The sequence below is a fragment of the Lathyrus oleraceus genome, chromosome 6, assembly GCF_024323335.1.
Source record: "Lathyrus oleraceus cultivar Zhongwan6 chromosome 6, CAAS_Psat_ZW6_1.0, whole genome shotgun sequence".
Classification (NCBI taxonomy): domain Eukaryota; kingdom Viridiplantae; phylum Streptophyta; class Magnoliopsida; order Fabales; family Fabaceae; genus Lathyrus; species Lathyrus oleraceus.
In genome coordinates, this window is record NC_066584.1 from 356,457,247 (window position 1) to 356,478,344 (window position 21,098).

Sequence of the window (21,098 nt, forward strand, 5' to 3'; positions counted from 1 at the left end):
AGCTATGAAAGGAGTTTTCCGTAGTGGAGGGTTCATTCATGGGGATGAACAATACTCAGCCGCAATTATTGAAGACAATGATGAAGACGAAGCTTGTGCCAACTTTGTGACACATGGCCAGACTTGCAACAATTGGGTTACTGTAAACGTTCATGTTGTTTTGCATCGTTCAAATTAATTTGTTTTATTGTTTAAGAAAAATGCCTAAAGGAGAAGTGAAACATTGTTGGGCATTTTCAATATTATCATCAATAAAAATACAATTTTGTTCATCCACATCTATGATGTTTGTTTTTTACTTTTTGCTTTTTCTGAAAATGGTAATCACAAAAAAAATAAAAAAATAAAAATCTTTCCATTTGCATAATATTTGTTTGCACTCCACTTCTCTAAAATCAAAATATCAAATCATTATGTAGGTTGATTCTCAAACCCATTGAATGTAATGATCCTACTCCCTCTCCAAACTTTGATTTCCCTGTGTTCGAAGCTGAGGAAGAGAATGATGATGAAGAAATGTCTGATGAGTTATCCCGTTTGCTTGAGCACGAGGAAAAGACTATTCATCTTGAAGAGCAGGTTGAATTAGTCAACTTGGGTTCTGATGATGATGTGAAGGAAGTCAAGATTGGGTCTCAACTGTGTCCAGAAGCTAAGAAGGGGTTGGTTGATCTTCTTTGAGAATATTCTGATGTGTCGGCTTGGTCCTATTAAGATATGCCTGGTTTGGATTCTGAGTTTGTGGAGCATAGATTGCCCTTGAAGCTAGAATGCCCGTCGATCAAGAAAAAGTTGAGAAGAACTCATCCTGATATGGAAGTAAAGATTAAGGAGGAAGTGTAGAAGCAAATTGATGTTGCTTTCCTTGTTACCTCAGAGTATCCGCAATGGGTGGCCAATATTGTGATTGTTCCTAAGAAGGATGGAAAAGTCCGTATGTGTGTTGATTATAGATATTTGAATGAAGCCAGTCCGAAAGATGATTTTCCTCTACCACACATTGATATGTTGGTAGAGAATACAACTAAATTCAAAGTCTTTTCGTTTATGGACGGATTTTCCAGTTATAATCATATTAAGATGGCATCCGAAGATATGGATAAGACCATATTCATTACACCCTGGGGAACATTCTGTTATAGAGTGATGCCTTTCGATTTAAAGAATGTTGGCACAACGTACCAGAGAGCTATGACCACTCTTTTCCATGATATGATGCATAAAGAAATTGAAGTCTATATTAATGATATGATTGCTAAATTGAGGACTGAAGAAGAGCATGTTGAGCATTTGTTGAAGTTATTCTTGCATTTGAGGAAGTATAAACTCCACTTGAATCCTAATAAATGTACTTATGGTGTTTGCTCTGGTAAGTTGTTAGGCTTTATTGTCAGTGAGAAGGGTATTGATGTTGATCCTGCTAAGGTCAAAGCAATATAAGAGATGCCTGCGCCCACAATTGAGAATAAAGTCAAAGGTTTTCTCGACCAATTAAAATATATCTCAAGATTTATATCGTATATGACTACCACATGTGCGCCTATTTTCAAGCTTCTTCAGAAAGATCAGTCTTGTGATTGGATCGAGAATTGCCAAAAAGCTTTTGACAGTATCAAAGAGTATCTTCTTGTGCCTCCGATTCTGTCTCCGCTTGTTGAAGAAAGACCTTTGATCATGTATTTGACTATGCTTGAAGAAATTATGGGTTGTGTTCTTGGTCAGTAAGATGAATTTGGGAAGAAAGAATATGCAATTTACTACCTCAGTAAGAAGTTCACCGACTATGAGACTCGGTATTCTATGCTTGAGAAGACATGTTGTGCATTGACTTGGGCTGCTAAGCGTCTGCGCCAGTATATGTTGAATCATACTACTGGGTTGATATCCAAAATGGATCAAATTAAGTTCCTTTTTTTAGAAGCCTGTGTTAACTGTGAGGACCGCCCGTTGGTTGACCATTTGGCTCACCAACCAATTGAAGATTATCAGTTAGTACATTATGATTTTCCTGACGAAGAGATTTTGTACTTGAAGATGAAAGATTGTCATGAACCATTTCTTGAAGAAGGGCCAGAGCCTGGTTCCCATTGGGGCATGATATTTGATGGAGCTGTTAATTCGTATGGTAACAATATTGGGGCAGTGATTATTACTCCTCAAGGCACTCATTTTCCGTTTACAACTAGGTTGACCTTTAAGTGTACAAACAATATGGCTGAGTATGAAGCTTGCATTATGGGGATTGAAGATGCCATTGATCTCAGAATTAAATATCTTGACGTCTATGGAGATCCGACTTTGGTTATGAATCAGATTAAAGGTGAATGGGAGACGAATCAACCCAGTTCGATACCGTATAGAGATTATGTGAAGAGGATATCAACTTTTTTACAAAGGTTGAGTTTCATCGTATTCCTCGAGATGAAAATCGGATGGTTGATGCTCTTGCAACTTTGGCTTCCATGATCATGGTGAAGTATTGGAATGAAGTTCCCAATTTGACTGTGATGCTTCTCAATAGGCCAGCTCATGTGTTTGCTGTTGAAGAAGTCAAAGATTAAAAGCCAAGGTATTTTGATATCAAATGTTTCTTCCAAAGTCAGATTTACCCATCTGGGGCATCTTTGAAAGATAAGAAGACTTTGAGAAGATTAGCTGGCAACTTTTACCAGAATGGTGATGTGCTTTATAAGAGAAATTTCGACATGGTTTTGCTGAGATGCATGGATAGACACGAAGCAAACCTATTGATGACAGAAGTCCGTGAAGGTTCCTTTGGTACCCATTCCAATGGACATTTTATGACTAAGAAAATGTTGAGAGCAGGTTACTATTGACTGGCAATGAAATCTGTCTGTTGCAAGTTTGTGAAGAAATGCCATAAGTGTCAAATATATGCAGATAAAATTCATGTTCCTCTGACACTATTAAACGTCATTTCCTCCCCATGGCCTTTATCCATGTGGGGATTTGATATGATTGGCATGATTGAGCCCAAAGCATCGAACATACATTATTTTATTTTGGTGGCTATTGATTACTTCACAAAGTGGGTTGAAGCGGCATCGTATGCAAACGTGACCAAGAAAATTATTATAAGGTTTATCAAGAATCAAATTATATGCCATTATGGTGTGCCAAGTAAGATCATTACTGATAATTGATCGAACTTGAATAACAATATGGTGGAAGCTCTTTGCAAAGACTTCAAGATTGCACATAATAATTCTTCTCCCTTCATACCTAAGATGAATGAGGCCGTTGAAGCTGCAAACTAGAATATAAAGAAGATCATTCAGAAAATGGTTATGACATACAAAGATTGGAACATGGTGCTCCCATTTGCTTTGCATGGGTACCATACATTCGTCCGCACTTCAATAGGGGCAACCCCATTCTCTCTTGTTTATGGCATGGAAGTTGTGCTCCCCGTAAAGGTTGAGATACCATCATTGTGTGTATTGATGGAAGCCAAGTTGAATGAAGTTGAATGGTATCAGACCGGGTTTGATTAGCTCAATTTGATTGAAGAGAAGAGATTAACCGCCATGTATCATGGTCAGTTATATCAACAAAGAATGAAGAAAGCTTTTGATAAGAAGTTCAAGCCTCGTGTGTTTCGAGAAGGTGACCTCGTGTTCAAGAAGATCTTATCTTTCAGATCTGATTCTAGGGGAAAATCAAATCCTAATTATGAAGGCCTATATGTTGATAAGAGAGCCTTTTCAGGTAGTGCATTGATTCTTACAACTATGGATGGTGAAGAGTTCACTCGTCCTGTGAATGCCAATGCAGTTAAGAAATACTTCACCGAAAAAAGAAAAGAACAACTCGCTGAGTTGAAAAATCGAAAGGGCAGTTTAGGCAAAAATGAGCGTCTCGGTGGATTGAAAATCCGAAAGGGAGATTCAGGAAAAAGTTAGAGACATAAAATAGAAAAAATTATCCCGATAGATTGAGTATCCCACTTTGGGGAAATCTAGGCAAAAATTAGGGATTACGGAAAGTAATTGGGCCTTGTTGGTCCTGATCATTGAAGCAGTTTTGAACAGTCATTTGGTTCTGATTCATCATTCTCAACCAAGACAAATACATAGTGGATTTCAAAGTTGATAGGGAGAGTAGTGGTAATTGTTTCAATGTAGCCCTTTTCCATGTAAATTACTATTTTTCAAACTTTGTAAAGATCCACAGAGTCCCGCCATTTGCGGACTACCATTCTATTAAATAAAGTTGAGCTTTTATCCAATTCTTATTCTTATTTGTTTCTGTTTTAAAATTGAATATTTATGATGATAATTTTTGAAATAAATAAATCAATGAACAATAATTTTTCTTAAATAATAAGGCATTTACTTTAAGAACAATCGATTTCAAAAAAGAATGTCAACAACAATCTAAAGAACGTTAAGTCTTGATGTGTGAAGCATTGTTGTCTTCCCCAAGCAGTTTGTATGGAGAACTCTATCCCCACAGTAGTTTGTCGTTCATCATCAGCGTGATTATTAAAGTTTCCCCCCAAGCAATTTATCATCCCCAATAGAGTTGGTGGGTTGATCCCCAAACAATAAACTTTTTATCTCCAGTAGAGTTGATGTGTGGTTCTCTTTCCAATTCATCATCTATCCCCAGCTAAGGACTTATGATCTTCACTTGCATCTTTGCATGAACCCTGGATCTCTATGAAATCTTTATTTGGTTTTTAGATCCCTAGCGCCTTTGTTTGTGCGTTGCATAGCCGTGATAGTTTTCCCCTATGCGAGTCTGTAGATCCGGTTAATATATTTTGTACCTTGGAATTGGTTTATTTCTCAATCTCCAAGAAGAGTCTGATGACTATTGTTTTCCTTTTAAGGAAGTTGTTGTTGATCTTTGTATCCTCGTGTGGCCTTTGATTTTTCTTGGAAGATTGTTGTATCCCTAGTGAAGCCCCACATAGATGTTTGTGGACGGAATTCCCATCAGATCGTCCGACGATATTTGGTTCTGAGAAGTATTGATGATGTCCCATGCAGGGTTGTCTCCCATTTGACATGGTGTTGACTTAAAATTCCCCGCAGTGATAACTTGTTGCTCTGGTAAGGATCCTCAGTAGATCTCCTTTCATCCTCATCATTTTGGGTTGGATGCATGTTCTCCATGACTTTCCCCAGCCAGAGTTGAGCTTTAATTTGAATTGATGTATCATTAGTCCCCCTTGAGCTATGGCTATGTGCCATCCCCGAGAATTGAATTTATTCTGGTTTAGGATTTATATCCTCGATGATTTATTTTCGTCCCTAGTAGGTTCTCCAATTGGTGTTCCCATCTTGTTGAGATTAGCCGAGTATCTAGTTATGATGATTCAGATCGTTAACTGTATCCTTCGTGCTCGTTTGTCAGCATAATAATATACTTACTCATGCATATATATATATGCATAAAACATAACATCAGAATTTTCATTGTGCATTATTATCACATTGACCTTATTTTTTTCTGATCCACTACTTTGGTGATATTATTTCACAATGCAGATTTGGTGTGTCTGTCCTCTTTCAATTGTAGAGTGCCATCCCCTTAAGTTGAAAGAATTTATCATTTTCTCCTTCTCCACTAAGTTATTATCTCGTGGATGATTGTTATTTTTGTTTCCTCCCCAGTTTATCATCTGGATGGAACCACTCCCCTTGAGTTATATCTTCATTGGGTTGAGTCCTGTTTGACCGTTTCTTTCTAGTTCTTACCTAGATAGATCTTTTGGTCCCCAAGAGTTTATTACCTAGTTGTAGCGGTAAATTCATGACCATTAAGCTATGGATAAGGTAGACGTCAATAAAACCAGAGTCGCCACCGCGCTTTTATTGTTTCAAAGGGAAAAGGTAAAAGTACGAACAAAACCCAAAGATAAGAAGTTTTCAAATCAAAACTAATAAAATGCCAGAGATTACAGGTAAAGGGGTTGGTTACACAAAGGGAAGGTGTTAGCACCCAAAGTGTCTTAGGTACTCCTAGGGAGCCCTTTTTGTGTGCATTTGTCTTTTTGTACAAATGATGTTTGCACTAAATAGAATGGGGAGATGAGAAAAGAATTCTTTAATTATATTTTTGTTTGACAAGACCTTCGGACTTGTGCCTACGTACTAACATAAAATGAGGGATGAAAACCTCGTAGTTCGTGGTATTGATTTCAAAGTGAGTGCGTGGCTTTTAACAAAATTTTAAGTTTAACAAAGGCACAAAAGGCAAAAAATGGTTTGAATGAGTGTTAGTTCTTTTTGGTTTTTGAAATTTTAAGTCAAGTATAGTTAAGTTTATTTACAAGTTTGTTTTAAGAAAAATAGTTTGAAAATGCAATGGCATAAGACCAAAGTTTCTAATTTGCAATATGGTCTAAGTTTAGAAAACACAAGCAAAGAAGATTTTAAAAGGAGGGAGAGATTTTGAAATTACAGAAGTGGGGAAGAGATGAAGAGACTAATCCTAAGCACAAATTTAAAAGTTGAGAGTTGAAAAGATCTGACCAATGGGCTGCAATCTAATAGACAAGAATGTCATATAGAAACCCAAATTTCCCTTTGGACTTTAGAATCAAGCAATATCAATACACAAATAGCAAGATGAAGAGCAAGGCATCAAATAAAGATAGCCACATCCAATATTAGTAACTCCATGATCTTCTTCGAAAATTCCCATGTACTAGATGACTTCAAAGATGACATTAGACACAGGTTCAAAGTAACAACTTCAAATATGATCATGTTGCAGATGAACTCAAATGGATCTTCAATATTGTATCAGATGAATATTCACTTCACAAGCACTTGTTTTCATGAAAGTTGGCATTGGCCAAGTCCTTTGCATAGGGAGTTTTGCCTAGATTCTAAATCCAATAGTCCCAGATCAAACCAACAGTCCACACAAAATGTTTTTTTAGGGTTTTTGTTCTTATTATGTACATTAAGGTCAAAAGACCATACAAACAAACAGGTATATACAAACACAATATCACAAAATATGGCCCAAGTAGGCAAAGTGAAAATGGCATTAAAGTAAACAAATTTAATGGTATGAATAATGGCAAATGAATAAAAGCTTAAAATTTAAAGTGCATAAAAGTAAATGACTTGAAATTAAATGTTAGTTGTTAGTTGATTAAAAGTTAGTATTGTTTAAGTCATTCTTTGGAGAACACTCAACCCACTTATCACAAGCATGGATCCTTGAGCCAAGACATCTTCCAAAGGAAGGGAAAAAAGCTAAGTTTCCACACAATACCATGAAAGAGGGGAGACTTACAATCTCACTTACTAGAATGTTATGCCTATTTGTGTCACAAATTTAGCACTATGTTAAGCAATCATAATTAGACTTATGTAGAAGTCACAACTATTTGAGGCCGAGCAATAGAATTTTGGTGTTAATGCATGATAGAGACATAGTATAATGGACTATGCTCATGAAACATACCACACACAAAAAGAATATGCAAAGTGGTGGACCTAATCTCATCCATACTCATGTTGATTTTGCAATCAACTAGCCTTAGGATATAAAGATATCATAGGTCCATGACATGAATGAATGAAGAATGGGAATGAGATGAAGAGGGAGGGAGAATGGAATCAACACAATTTGGTCAAAGGAGGACTTTTACCAAATTAAGATCATTCATTCATTTTGGGAGATAAAATGTACATTTCATCAATCCCCTAAATTCAGTGATCTTAACCTAATAAAGTCAAATCAACCTTGACCAAGGCCCAACAACACAAGTCAAACTCAACAAGTCAATTAAAATGGCTCTACACAATTTATTTGGCATTTAAACAATTAAAAATAACCAAAATATGCATTAAATTAAATAATGGTTGGTCAATTTCCTAAAACCTCATCAAAACACCAAAGTAATGGCAATGTGATTTATCATAGGTCAAACAAGATCAAAGGACCTTGGAGAAAAAAATTCATAATTTTTGGAAACTTAAAACTATTTTTAAACAATTAAAAAATATTCACAAAATCAATTAAATCATGAAAAATATTAATAATGATCCAAAACATAATTTTAATTCAAAAAATGAAATAGGAATTTATTTAAATTTTTTGTGTGAAACTCTCATATTTTTTGGATCAATATTAAAATTAATATGAATTAATGAAAATAACACAAATAATCAGAAAAAACGTGGACCACTTGATCTCCCTCATTAATTGAGGTGGCAGATCAAGTGGCCACAAGCGCGCGTTCCATGGCGGACTTGAGTCAGCACGCCACAACAATGGTAATTCAAACCAACGCGTGAGATTAAAACAATTTGAATAGATCATGTGGCTCTAGACCTTGCCAACTCACCACCGGAGCAAACCTCCGGTCACCTTCTCAGGCGAGCCTCGCCGGACTGGTCTAATCATAACCATCACTAAAATAAAAAAGAAGGATACGATTTTAAAGTAAAAATGGCACTGAGCACGAATATGACCTTAATTTATCCTAACTCCAAGTATATTGAGAGATACATGGAGTTGAAATTTGAGGTGCATGATATGAGTTGCTTCAATTTGACCTCAAAGCAACTCAATCTTGTTGCCTACATTGGTAGGACTTCAGACAACCAAGGATCCAAGAGAATTATGGAGAATTGAGTGAGAATCGAAGAGATGAAAATTTCTGGAAAGCACCTCCAATGCAGGTCAGAATTCGCTTGCTCTTGCTTTGATTCGTGCTTGATCTCACTCAGGAAGCTTGCAGAAGTAAATTAGAATCAACCAAAGGCTTTGAATCCCTGGAGTTTTGAATCTCAAAACAGTGAGATTCAAACTCAATTTTTAAAGAAAATTCTCAGGATTATCCTTTCAAATGGAAGGGTTTGGGGTCTTGGAGCAAAGCTGGCGCGAAGGGATCCTCAATTCTGAACCTAGAGGCTTCTATTTATAGCTGAATCACATGTTATTTGCACCTTCAAATTGAATTTCCAAATTTGGCAATGGATGATGCATGCTTGCATGGGCATGTACAGGCCCATGAAGTCACTCCCTTAGGTCCATAATCAAGTGTGAATGAGTCTGAAATCAACTTGGAATGCAAGGCAATTGTACACAACTGTTTGAAGTTTTGATTTTGCCAAATGATGATGCCATGTGCAAACCATTCAAATCTTGTCCAAAATGGATGAAGTTAGACTTTTTGGAAATGTTAGATCAATAGGAACAACTCTTATGTTGAACAATTTTCCATTTGAAGCTTGTATCATGGTGAATATTGAGGTGGAAGTTTGAAAATTTTAACATATCAAAAAAAATTGTAAGTGTCAAGTCATATATTCACTTATTCCACCTTGGCTAACTTTTCATGTGAGCTTCAAATGAAAAAAGTGTATTCATCAAAGTTGTAGCTCTTTCAATGTCCTTAAAAATGGTCACAAATTTGACCTCATTTGGATTTAATATGAATGATTTATGCATTTTTGAAGTTGAGGAAAATCACTTGTTCAATGGTATTGGTCCAAAACGACCTATAATGTATCCTCATATCACATGCTCATAAAAGTTGAATTAGCTCTTCCTCCAAAAACCAAAGTTGAAGTAGACACCTTGAATTTAATTGTGCAACTTTGAAATCTTTCATCTCATAAAAATTGAGCAAATTATGTCCTTGGGAAGTTGACCTCCAAATTAGGTTTAGACAAAATGACCTATAATCTTTCACCATAAAAAATGACTTTACAAGAAAAAATAGCTCTAGACCTCAACATGAAAGTTGCTTGGAATATCATTCAGAGTAACTTTGATCTTAGAATCATTTTCATATGACAAAGATTGAAGGAGATAGAGTCTAGGGAACCCCAATTTTGATCAGATGAATTCCTCTGGTCAACCACCATGGACCAACTTGCTAGTTTGCAATTCTATTGACTTTTGAGACTCATGGGAGATCATATATGCATAAGATCATGAATTTTGAAGTAAATATTTTATCAAATGTTGAAGAAGCTTGGTGAAGAAGTTATACAAGATACCCAAATGAAGTAGGGTTTCCATTGCAAACCAATTCCAAACTCTTGATAAATTCTTGATCAAAATATCATGTGAAGCTTATGGGGACTCATATATGAGGTCTAAAGCCATTATGGACCAATTCTTGATTTAGCTCTTAGCCATGAGGGTGTTAAACCCTAGATATAAGCTTGATGGATCAAAGGTGATCATGTGCCTTACCTATAAAAGAGTTAGACAAATGCAACGACATATTTTTGGTATTTTAGTTAGTAAAGATGATAAAATACAAAGTATGCTACAATCAAATGGTGCTTGATGATCCCTCCCAATGCAAACCCAATGAATGAGGGATAAAGAGGATGCCAAGGTATGATCCCAATGCTAATGCATATGATGAGATATCATGAGGGATCTTAGGGTCAAAATTGGGGTCTTACACCAGTAATCGGTAGTATCCTTCTTGATGATTGAGTACTTTACCTATGTTAATTTACCCAGTAACTGGTAAAAGGTAATTTACTTCTTTGATTTTCTCCAATGGATTCGTTTCTTTCGTTTCCCCAACAAGTCTATCATTGATATGTTCATCTTAATCGAAGACGGGTGTAATATCCCATATCCTCTTAAATGCTTAATTAGTTGTCAGTTGAGACCAATTGAGTTCCTATGTAATCTATCTTTTATGAGTTAGAACAATTAGAGCTCTTATATGCTCTAAATGTTGTCAGTTGGGACCAATAGGGTAACTAGTGAACTCTGAAGAGATTAATTATTAATAAAAGAGACAGGTCAATATTAATAAGTACAAGAGAGGGAATTTCGGTAACATTAATAATTTGTCAATTGGTACTAAAAGACAAAATATCAATTAATATATTTTATATTACTATCGAATATTATAATATATATTAATTATATGTTATATATATTTTTATGGTATCTCATCCCATTATTTTTGTTATCTTTCAGGTATTCCTTGCAGGTTGAATTCAAGAGAAGTTGTCTACTGATGTTTCAAGGGATGCAATTATTGTGATTTTCCGCTATGGAGTTGTGTACAATGAAGATATTGTACATAATTCTTAGATTTTTATTTTTAGGCACTATTGTATGACATGTCCCATTGATGTTTTTAGTTGGACATATGTATATAATGATGCCATTAGGCACTTATGTTGTGTCAGTACCAATTAATAACACTTGTATGATATTATTCTAGATGTATATTATACGGATTGTTACAATAACACTAGTGCACAAAACAATCCTTTATAACATAGTAGAAAAACCATTGATGGTTGAAGACACAGTTGTGTCAACGCCTGTTAGGAAAACTGCTTTGGTGGTGTCATCGACGCCGGTTGCACTAGTACCATCACAAGGAGTAACCCCCGCCATAGTCAGGAAATGCCTTGTTCAACCCTACGGTCGCAAGGCCTTTATTCGGTTTCTCTATGCCAATGAAAAACAGGGATTACCCTTATGGAATTCCAACATCGATGATGGTTGACCTGCATACTAACATTTCTACCTTTAGAGATAATGCAATGGCAACTATGTCATCGTATAACCCTAAAACGCCTCGGCGTCGACCATCAATAAAATGGTTTGACTTGAGGGGGATATGTTATATCCCCTAAACAACTCCATCGTTGAACACCACTTCCATGATGGCTATGAGACAACAAATGGACGAGAGTAATATGGAATTAGTTAACACTATCACCTAACATATGGGAACTATTTTTAACCTGTTAATTACAAACACAAATCAAACTTATGACTTATTGGCAAACCAAATGGGGTGAATAGCTGATTTCCACACCCCAGATTCTGCCTCGACCAACTCCCCAGATATCAAATGTGGGGTAGGTAGAGATGCCTGAAAATGGGATGGTTCAGGAAAATGTAGGCCATAATCAAGGGTTTCGAACTGAACCAGTCCCAAATATGGAAGAAGTAGAATACTTGGGCCATGCCAATCCTAGACCCATGATGGTTCAGAGGAACCAAAACGCTGATCAGGTTCATCGAAATGTTCAGCAAAGCAGTTTTGCTGGGCATAACAATATAAAAAATATGGCTCAAAATAGTCTTAATGTGGGACTCCACAGGCCTAACTTCATTTCCCCTTTGTCAGAATATGTTAGATAAACGTAGTTACCCATAGGTTGGAAAGTCCCCAAATTCACCAAGTTCGATAGAGAAACTAGTGAGTCAACATTTGAACATGTCGTCAGGTATCAAACCGAAGCCGATGACATAGAGAACAACGAGAATTTTAAAATGAAGTACTTCCCAAATTCTATTACAAAGAACACCTTCACTAGGTTTATCACATTTCCTCCATACTATGTCCAAATATGGAGTCAGTTGGAGAGGTTATTCCATGAACAATTTTACATGGGTCAATCAAAAATAAGTCTGAACAAATTAGCTAGTGTTAGGCGAAAAGTCCCTTAATCAATTGATTATCTAAACATGTTTAGACTTCTTAAATTAAGATGCTTTACACAAGTCCCTGAACATGAACTAATTGAAATGGTTACAGGGGGCTTGGATTATTCCATTAGGAAGAAGTTAGATACTCAATACCTTAGGGACATGGAACAATTGGCAGATAGGATTTTCCAGGTCGAACGCTTAAAAGCTGAAAAAGCCAGGACGAATAAATATCATAAGAAATAGAAAGTCGCTTATGTAGAGGCAAATGATTACTTGTTAGACATAGGTGGCGAATATGTCGAAGAAAGCGAGGTAAATGTGGCTGAACTTAAGCTAATACCTCCCTATGTATGCAAATAGCTGAAGCCATCGCACGAGAAAAATCTTGTCGAACCTAACAAGAATGAAAAATTCTTCGCTAAAACTTACACTTTCGACATAACAAAATGCGACGAAATATTCGATCGATTAGTTATAAATAGATAGATCACAGTGCCTCAAGGCCTATAAACTCCTCCATTATAACAAAGAAAAAAAGAGGTTTTTCTAAGTCCCCGATGACTTCTTGGCAAGTCTACCGATAGTGTCACAGTAATTAAAGATCGAATCCACATGGACTGTGTTCGAACAAGCCAACAAATATGCAATATGAAGGAAAAACAGAAAGTGGGGGAGGGGGTTTCAGATTTTAGAACTGAAAACAAATTATGAGTTTAAAATAGAAGTATTAATACAGTTAGGTTGTGTATTAGGATCATGTCGAAGGAGTTGTCTCTTAGACCTAAAAGCAAAAAAAAAATATCAAAGTTAGTAGGGTATGTCGATACAAACCCTCTAGAAACATGTCATTCATCCTTCCGTTTACAGTAATCTCGCATAGTGAGTGATGTTGGTACTCCCATGCTATATTCCTATTCAGAATCCGAAGAAAGTATTAGTGGGTCTATTTCTGGTTGGTCCCCTTCAGTCAGACTCGCTTCTCTAGTTGTTTTTCTTAAAGCACGTGCAGTTCTTTCAATTTCTGAATCAAATGATAGTAATGATGATTCTGAACTGTGCATACACAAATAAAAAGTACCTCAGTAACACTATGATAAACAAGTAAATAAACAAAAAGTAATGATGACTAAGAAAGATAAAATATGTTGCACAAAGTGTTGTCTTGTTGTAATCAACAATCCCGACAATGACGCCAAAAAATTGATGACTTTTTGGCAAGTGTATCGATAGCTTTGCAGTAATAAAAGATCGAATCCATAGGGATTGTGTTCAAACAAGCCAATAATTGCGTAATATAAAGGAAAAATAGTAAATGAAGGGGGTTTTCAGGTTTTATAACGGAAAACAAATTACGAGTTTAAAACAGAAGTATTAAGACAATTAGGTTGTGTATTAGAATCCCGTTATCCTCTCTTGTTAATGTATGATGCCTTGTATGAATGGTTTAATCCTTATAATCTCACGACGAACTAATAAAATCGTTATAGCCGATCCCTCACGAAATAACTCATTAACCACTACTCGAAGCTTTCTATCCCCAGGCTGTTAACGTAAGTAGGGTTAGACGATGTACAAAACGTTAATTCTATAGGCCACTACTCGGGGTCTCCTATCCCTATTCAACCAGCATAAGTAGAACAGTTTCCCTAGGTCCAACACATAGACTAAGGGTCAGTAGTCCCTATGTGTCTAATATCATATTAATAGAGTATCTTAAATAAAAAGCATTAAGAGTAAGAAACAAATGAATAAGATTATAATTCAAAGGATTTATACAAATTCAAACCAACATATAATGCCAACAAGATTGAATAAGGTTTATCATCACACAACCTAACCTAGATAAACTTAGCTACTCATAGTCAAAATTACAATACCAAATGAATAAAGAAGAATAACATATGAGTTCCCTTGAAGAATTGACCTCCAATGCTCTCAAAATCACCCTTTGATGCTGTAAAATCGTGCTCCCAGTGCCAAATTTCGTAACCCTTATGAAAGTGCAGAATTTCTCATCTTAAAGGTGTTAGAATGGACCAGAACGCGTCAGAAAAAAGTCCAGAAAAGTGACAATCGTGCGCGTGATGCTCTGCATCGCGCGAGGCAGCTTTTAATACCTTATCGTGTGTGCGATGTTGCGTGATGGTGGATGTGATTTTTTCCGAAACTTCACTCTTTTTTGTTCATTTTCACTCAAATTTTCCCTAAGTCCATAATTTGTACACTTAACTATTTTTTCCTCATTCTTTGGTCATTCCTTCTCATATTTGCTCGACTTTCACTTGTTTTTCTTTGATTCTTCGACTAAATATATACAATGACGGACTGTCATCACAACCCCAAACTTGAATTGTTGCTTGTCCTAAAGTAACTCATCTATAACTGCACATTTCAACAGACAATAAATCGCACAATAACAATCGAATATGACCAAGTTAAGAGTTTCTTTTACCTGACTATGTTCTAACTTCCAACTTGTATCCGACGAATTTGGAAAACGTCCTTAACATTGACGAGTACTCAACCAATAGATAAACCCATTTATTTTTATGAAGGTCTATTTTAGCAACATGCACTTTATGATACATTTAACCATTTTTTAGTAAAACCTTGCTAAAACACACCTTTATAAAAACAAGTGGGAGTATTATAACAAATCTCCGTAGGATTTACTAAAATACACCCATTTATTTTTATGAAAGTATATTTTAGCAACATACACCTTAAAGTTTATTAAAGCATTTTTTTAAAATTGAAACATACTAAAATAGACCATCATAGTCTAAGTTATCAATTGCAGGTGGAATGTTAGTTATAAAAAAGAGTTATGATTATTCAATTATAAACTTCAATCATAAATTTGTATCTAAAAACGTTAGAAAAATGAAGGTTATTTAGGATCATTAGTTTACCAAGTCATCTTGTAAGGTTATGTGTATGTGTGAGGGTGACAATTACTATCACAAGAATACCACCCCTTCATGTTGCTATTTTTATGCTGAATCTAATGAGAGCCAATAATCAACAACTGAAAAGTTGCCAAATTTTGAGTGGAAAATATGTTTCCTTGTGCACAATAAAACCCCACCGGACACATAGTTATCGATGCTACAACCTGAGTTACCCTGTCTCCCATTGTCTCTGCTCTTAAAATATTTTCTTTTAAGAGAAGAGACAATGGATTTCAGATTCAATAAAAGCCTTCTTGTCATCCTATCCCTCTCTTCTCTTCTTCTATCTACCAATGCCGTCCCTTCAACTCGCATTATCGATTTCATTTCCACAAGTTTCCCAACTGCAGGTCACAAAAGTCGCATCATTGATTACATTTCCACAAGTGTCCCGGCTGTAGCCTCTTCAAGCCGCCATATTGATTTCCCTTCCATAAGTGTCCCAGCTGCAGCCCCTTCAAGCGGCGTTATTGTCTCTGGTGACAGTAACGTTATTCTAGAACATGCATCACAGTCTGGTGCCACCTTGCTAGGAAACATAGCAGACAGAGCTGCCTATCGAGCCTATCCCGAGATCATGAATCTATGTATCGACGGTGAGAACGTAGCTCTTTGTGTTGAAACCATTTTGAAAGAAATGAATGGTCCTTTTGATCCCCTCAAGGCACTTGAGATCGAGGTTGATGCCACACTCGTCCAAGCCAAAACCGTAGCTGGTACCATTCAAAAGCTGCTTCAAGACCCTAGCACCGATAAAAAGGCCATGGAAGCCCTTGGCATATGTCATTCACAATATGGTGATATGTTGGATGCAATCAAGGAGGCAGTGGATTTACTTCAACAACAAAATGTTGTGGATGCTTATTACAAGTTCAATGCTGTGATCGCATACAAATCTGCATGTGACGATGCTTTTGTGGAGTCTCCTGGTGTCAAGATCCCATTTTCTCAGGATTCTGAAACTCTATTTCAGTTGGGTGGCAATTCTTTGGGCATCATGAACGAGTTAGTTAATCACGTCAGAATTTAAATCATTTAGTTCATGAAATGGGAGAAGGAGGTGGTGACAGGAGAGGTTATAAAATCATTAGTAACTATATTTTGTGCCATTTTTATATGGTTATGTATTAATAGTTTTGTATACTATTATCATAGCCATATATATAATATATTGATAATAACTAACATGCATGCCTGTATTGTGAATCCTATTTTAATGATCTCAATAAGGGCAGAGCATGTTTTGCAAAAATGGGCAACACATTCCTATTAAACACAAGTATGGTAACATGTAATGTTCATGTTCGTGCTAGATCAATATAATCATTTTATTAATAAATTGTGTGTTTTTGGATTTTGTTTGAGTTTTTCAATCACACCTTGAATTAAAAAGTTGGGAACTAGTGCATCCTAGAGAAATTTGACTCAAATTATAAACTTGGGAACAAGCCAGCGAACAACAAAGTTTGTTTCTCTCGTAGTAAAACTAATTTAGTAATTTAGATGAATAAATAATAAGATTTTAGAGCTAAATAAAAGAGAATCAAATTAAACTACTTATATTCTGTCTCAATTGATCTCAGCGCGTCAGACACCTAACTTTTGAAACCAAATAATGGCTTTTGTTGACATTTGTTAAAAAGAAAGAAAAAAGAATCTAAGAATTATTTTATGGGTATTTTTCATTGTGTACTTTGACGAAAATTTGAAAATACTCTTAGAATTTGAAAATTGAAATTTCTGACATATCATAATCACGTCAAATACAAGTAAAAAATATATTCAGATGGACTGAACACAAACAATTTGTTCTAAGAGTTTGTCTAAATATTGAAATTTGAATTCACTCATTTTATCACATACACGAGACGCACAAGCAATTTTTGTTAGGGGATTGTCTGGATATTAAAATCTAAATTCACCCTTGTTATCACATACACAGAAGACGCAAACAATTTGTTTTGAGAATTTGTCCGAATATTGAAATCTAAATCCTATTATCACATACATTAAATACACCAACAATATCATAGAGATATTTGTTATCACATAAATAGATCTGTTCTAGAGATTTGTGTTATTACATAGATCTTTGTTATCACATACATATAATACATAATATGCCATAAATATTTGTTAACATAAATACAACATGACATTTCATCATCAACGGATGGTTTGGGACGTTTCATCATCTTTAAAATGTATGTGGTTGATCTTGCAAGTGTCGCATCCACCTCGATTAGATCCTTAGTTGGATAACAGTGAAATGTACTCCAGATAACCCTTACATCTAAATCCATCCCTTAGTTGGAACAAAATTGACTTGTCTCATATCATTTAGATTTTGATGATAACAAAGTAATTAAAGAACAATAGGGTATACTAATGTTTGTTCAAGTATGCATGACCATAGACTAAATCATATTAAATACAAGTATTACTTCTGACTCTGAACATCCAAAGAAAATCGTGAACATCATATTCTGATGTATCAGAAGTTGAAGAACTGACTCTAAAGAAGTCATCTCATAAAGAGGTAAGCATTCAAACATCAGAGTCTAAAAGAATCAACCCTTGAAGAACCGACTATAGAGAAGTCTACTTCTAGTGATCAGAACCTGAGCTAGTCAAAGCGCAAATATCAAGATGGCACTGATAGGTCACTGTTCATTTCTAAACATACTTTATCACATGACGATCTAAGCTATAGGTTTCTCATAGAGTTTGTTGGAATAAAACTGTTAATTCCTTTTGTACCAAACGTTTTTCAAACTAGGTTTCACCTAACCTGACAGTTTGGTGAAACATTCCAACGTCTCCCAACATCTCTTTTGAAGCTTCTCAAAGGACTCATCCGTGCATCTTCAACGACTCTTTTCTTTGCTATTTAAGGATCTAAAAGACTTAAAGATAAAAACAACACAATGAATACACTAATACACACTGAACATGCTAATAAACAACGATTGACAACTAAAGAGAAGTTATTATGTCAAAGTTTTTAGCACAAGTTAAACTTAGGATTTCATATCCTTGTATATCTTAGAAATCCTTAAGTCTTAAACGAGTCCTATTGCATTGTATTATTTATACACCTCTGATTGTATATCAAGTGTATTCACCCGACAATCATTTATCTGCTAGGTAGATTGTTAGAAGTCTCTTAATAAGTGTTTAAGCAAGGAAGTCTTGAGCTAGTGTGCTTAAGCAAGGAAGTCTCATACTTGTGTGTGTGAGCATAAAGTCTTGAGCTTGTATGCTTGAGCAAGGAAGTCTCACACTTGTGTGTGTGAGCAAGAAAGCATTGAGCTTATGTGCTTGAGCAAGGAAGTCTTGAGCATGTGTGCTTGATCAAGGAAGTCTTGAGCGTGTATGCTTGAGCAAGGAAGTCTCATACTTGTGTGTGTAAATAAGGAAGTCTTAAGCTTGTGGGATTAAGAAAGGAAGTCTCTTACTTGTGTGTTTGAGAAAATAAAGACTTTTGCTTGTGTGCTTGAGCAAATTTTAATCTTGTGTGATTATAATAATAATCTCTTGTAAGTACAAGGGACTGGATTACTCTCGATTTGTAAGAGGAATCAGGATAACTCTGTGTGTTATTCTACTTTCTTGCATTTTATATCTGTTACCTATCTCTAACTAACACATAATATATAACCTTGTGTTTAGAATCTGACTTAAGAGTTCTAAAAAAAAGAAAAAGCCAACACAATTCAACCCCCCCCCTTGTGTTTTTCTCACCTTCGGTTGGCATCAGAGCACGATCTGTTTAACACTTAACAGTGGTACATAAAAGATCCTGAGAAAAACTTACTGAAACATGTCTGGTATTTCTGGATCAGAAAGTGGTAATTCAACTTCACATACTGTTATAAACCATGATTATAGCAATCCAGAAAAGAATAATCATACATCTAGACCTCTGACTTTCAGTGGAGACTCTACTGAGTTTGAATGGTGTAAGATCAAGATGTATACTCATATCATAGGCCTTGATGATGAGTTGTGGGATATTCTAGAAGATGACATTGATATTCTAGTCAATGGAGTTGGAATGGTGTCTGATAGAAAAGCTCTCACACCAGCTCATAAAAAGGTTTATAGAAAATATCATAAAGTTAGAGGCATCTTGGTTGATGATTTACCTCATTCATAGTCTATAAAAATCATCGGCAAATCTACTACTAAGACCATTTTCAATTCCTTATGTGCTACTTATAAAGGGAATCAATAAGTTTCGGAAGCTAAGGCTAACCTTCTAGTTTAACATTATGAGTTGTTTCGAATGAAGGGAGATGAAGATGTTGAAACCATGTTTTCTAGATTTCAAGTACTTGTATCTAGACTTCAGGTTTTGAACAAGAGCTATACTGCGTATGATCATGTAAAGAATATTCTTAGGAGTCTTCTTGTCAGATACATACCTAAAGTGTAACGTCCCTAAATTTTATCATTTGTTTTCTTAATATAATTATGCAACTTGTATGTATTGTGATGTTATGTTGTGTTAAGGGAGACCCTGAGTGTAGTACACCAACCGAGGGGGGGGGGGGGGGTGGGAGGAGCAAAAAGGTAGAGATATGGGGGGGGGGGGGAGAGAGAAGTAGTGGTTATTACTATTATTTAATTAGGATGATTTATATAAATAATAGTAATAGTTAATATTTAAATATTTATTTTAATTATTATTGTTACAGTGATATACTAAAATAAATATTTGATTTGGATTTATTAAAATAAATATTTAGTTTAGATTTAATATATTAATAATATTAGATTTTAAATAAAAATAGATTTAATAATTATTGTTTTAACTCGTTTGAATTATGTTTAATCTTGCATTCATGTTGATTTGTATGAAATCATTAAAATGATCAAGGCATTTTGTTTGGTTTTGAGCATAATCACTTGACCAAAAAGTAGCATACCATGTGAGTGAGTGAGAAGTTGCTTACCCCTTTGAGCCTTGTGTCAAGATCCATTTTGATGTCAACTTTTTGAACTTGTACATAACTAATTAGTTCATTGTTGATTTCAGAATGGATTTTGAATTTTTTTCTTGAACCCTCAACCATAAATTGTGCTTTGAATTTTTACCCTTACCTAAGAAAATTTGGGAGCATTCACATTATAATGATTGGTTGCATTCAAGTTAGGGAGAAAAGGTTGGTTGCTATGAGGTTGAGAAAGAAAAAGAAAAAGTCTTGAAAAATAAAAAATAAAAAATAAATAGCGAATAAGTTGTGTGAAAATGTGTAACAATTGTGCAATGAGAAAAAGGTGAATCAAATTTGCAAATGCTCAAGATTATGAGAAGAGATCACTCTCATATGATTAGGCAAGATTTTTGTTTCAATTACCTTTAGAAATTAAATTTCTTTGTTACCCAAGCCACATTACAACCCTTGAAGTCCTTGTGATTTGTGTTTTATGCTTTTGATATGAATTTTTTGGATAAATGCATAATTTGATCTAGATGTTAGCAAGATTGTTGGGTGTGAGTCAAGTCCCTCATGTTTGTTCTTCATTCATTGATGAAGTTTTGTGTTAGGTGTGATTCATCTTTGAAAATGTATTGCTTTAAAAAAATTTACATGTGTTTTATGCTTAGAATTTGTTTCATAGTCATGGTATCATTGTAGTATATTGGTAAGCATTGATTTGCTTGTACTTTTGAAATTTGAACCATGCATTTGTTTCCATTTGTAAAAACTTGTTGAT

General features: G+C 35.2%; 1 protein-coding gene across 1 annotated transcript; it reads left to right on the forward strand.

The window, feature by feature from the left end:
• Positions 1-15,522: 15,522 nt before the first annotated feature.
• Positions 15,523-16,728, forward strand: LOC127097808 (uncharacterized). Its single transcript, XM_051036291.1, has one exon. It carries the CDS (start codon positions 15,529-15,531, stop codon positions 16,402-16,404), a length of 876 nt encoding a protein of 291 aa, XP_050892248.1. The 5' UTR covers positions 15,523-15,528; the 3' UTR covers positions 16,405-16,728.
• Positions 16,729-21,098: the final 4,370 nt, after the last annotated feature.

Coding starts and splice junctions, on each gene's coding strand:
- LOC127097808 (XM_051036291.1), top strand. CDS start 15,529: ATGCTACAACCTGAGTTACCCTGTCTCCCATTGTCTCTGCTCTTAAAA.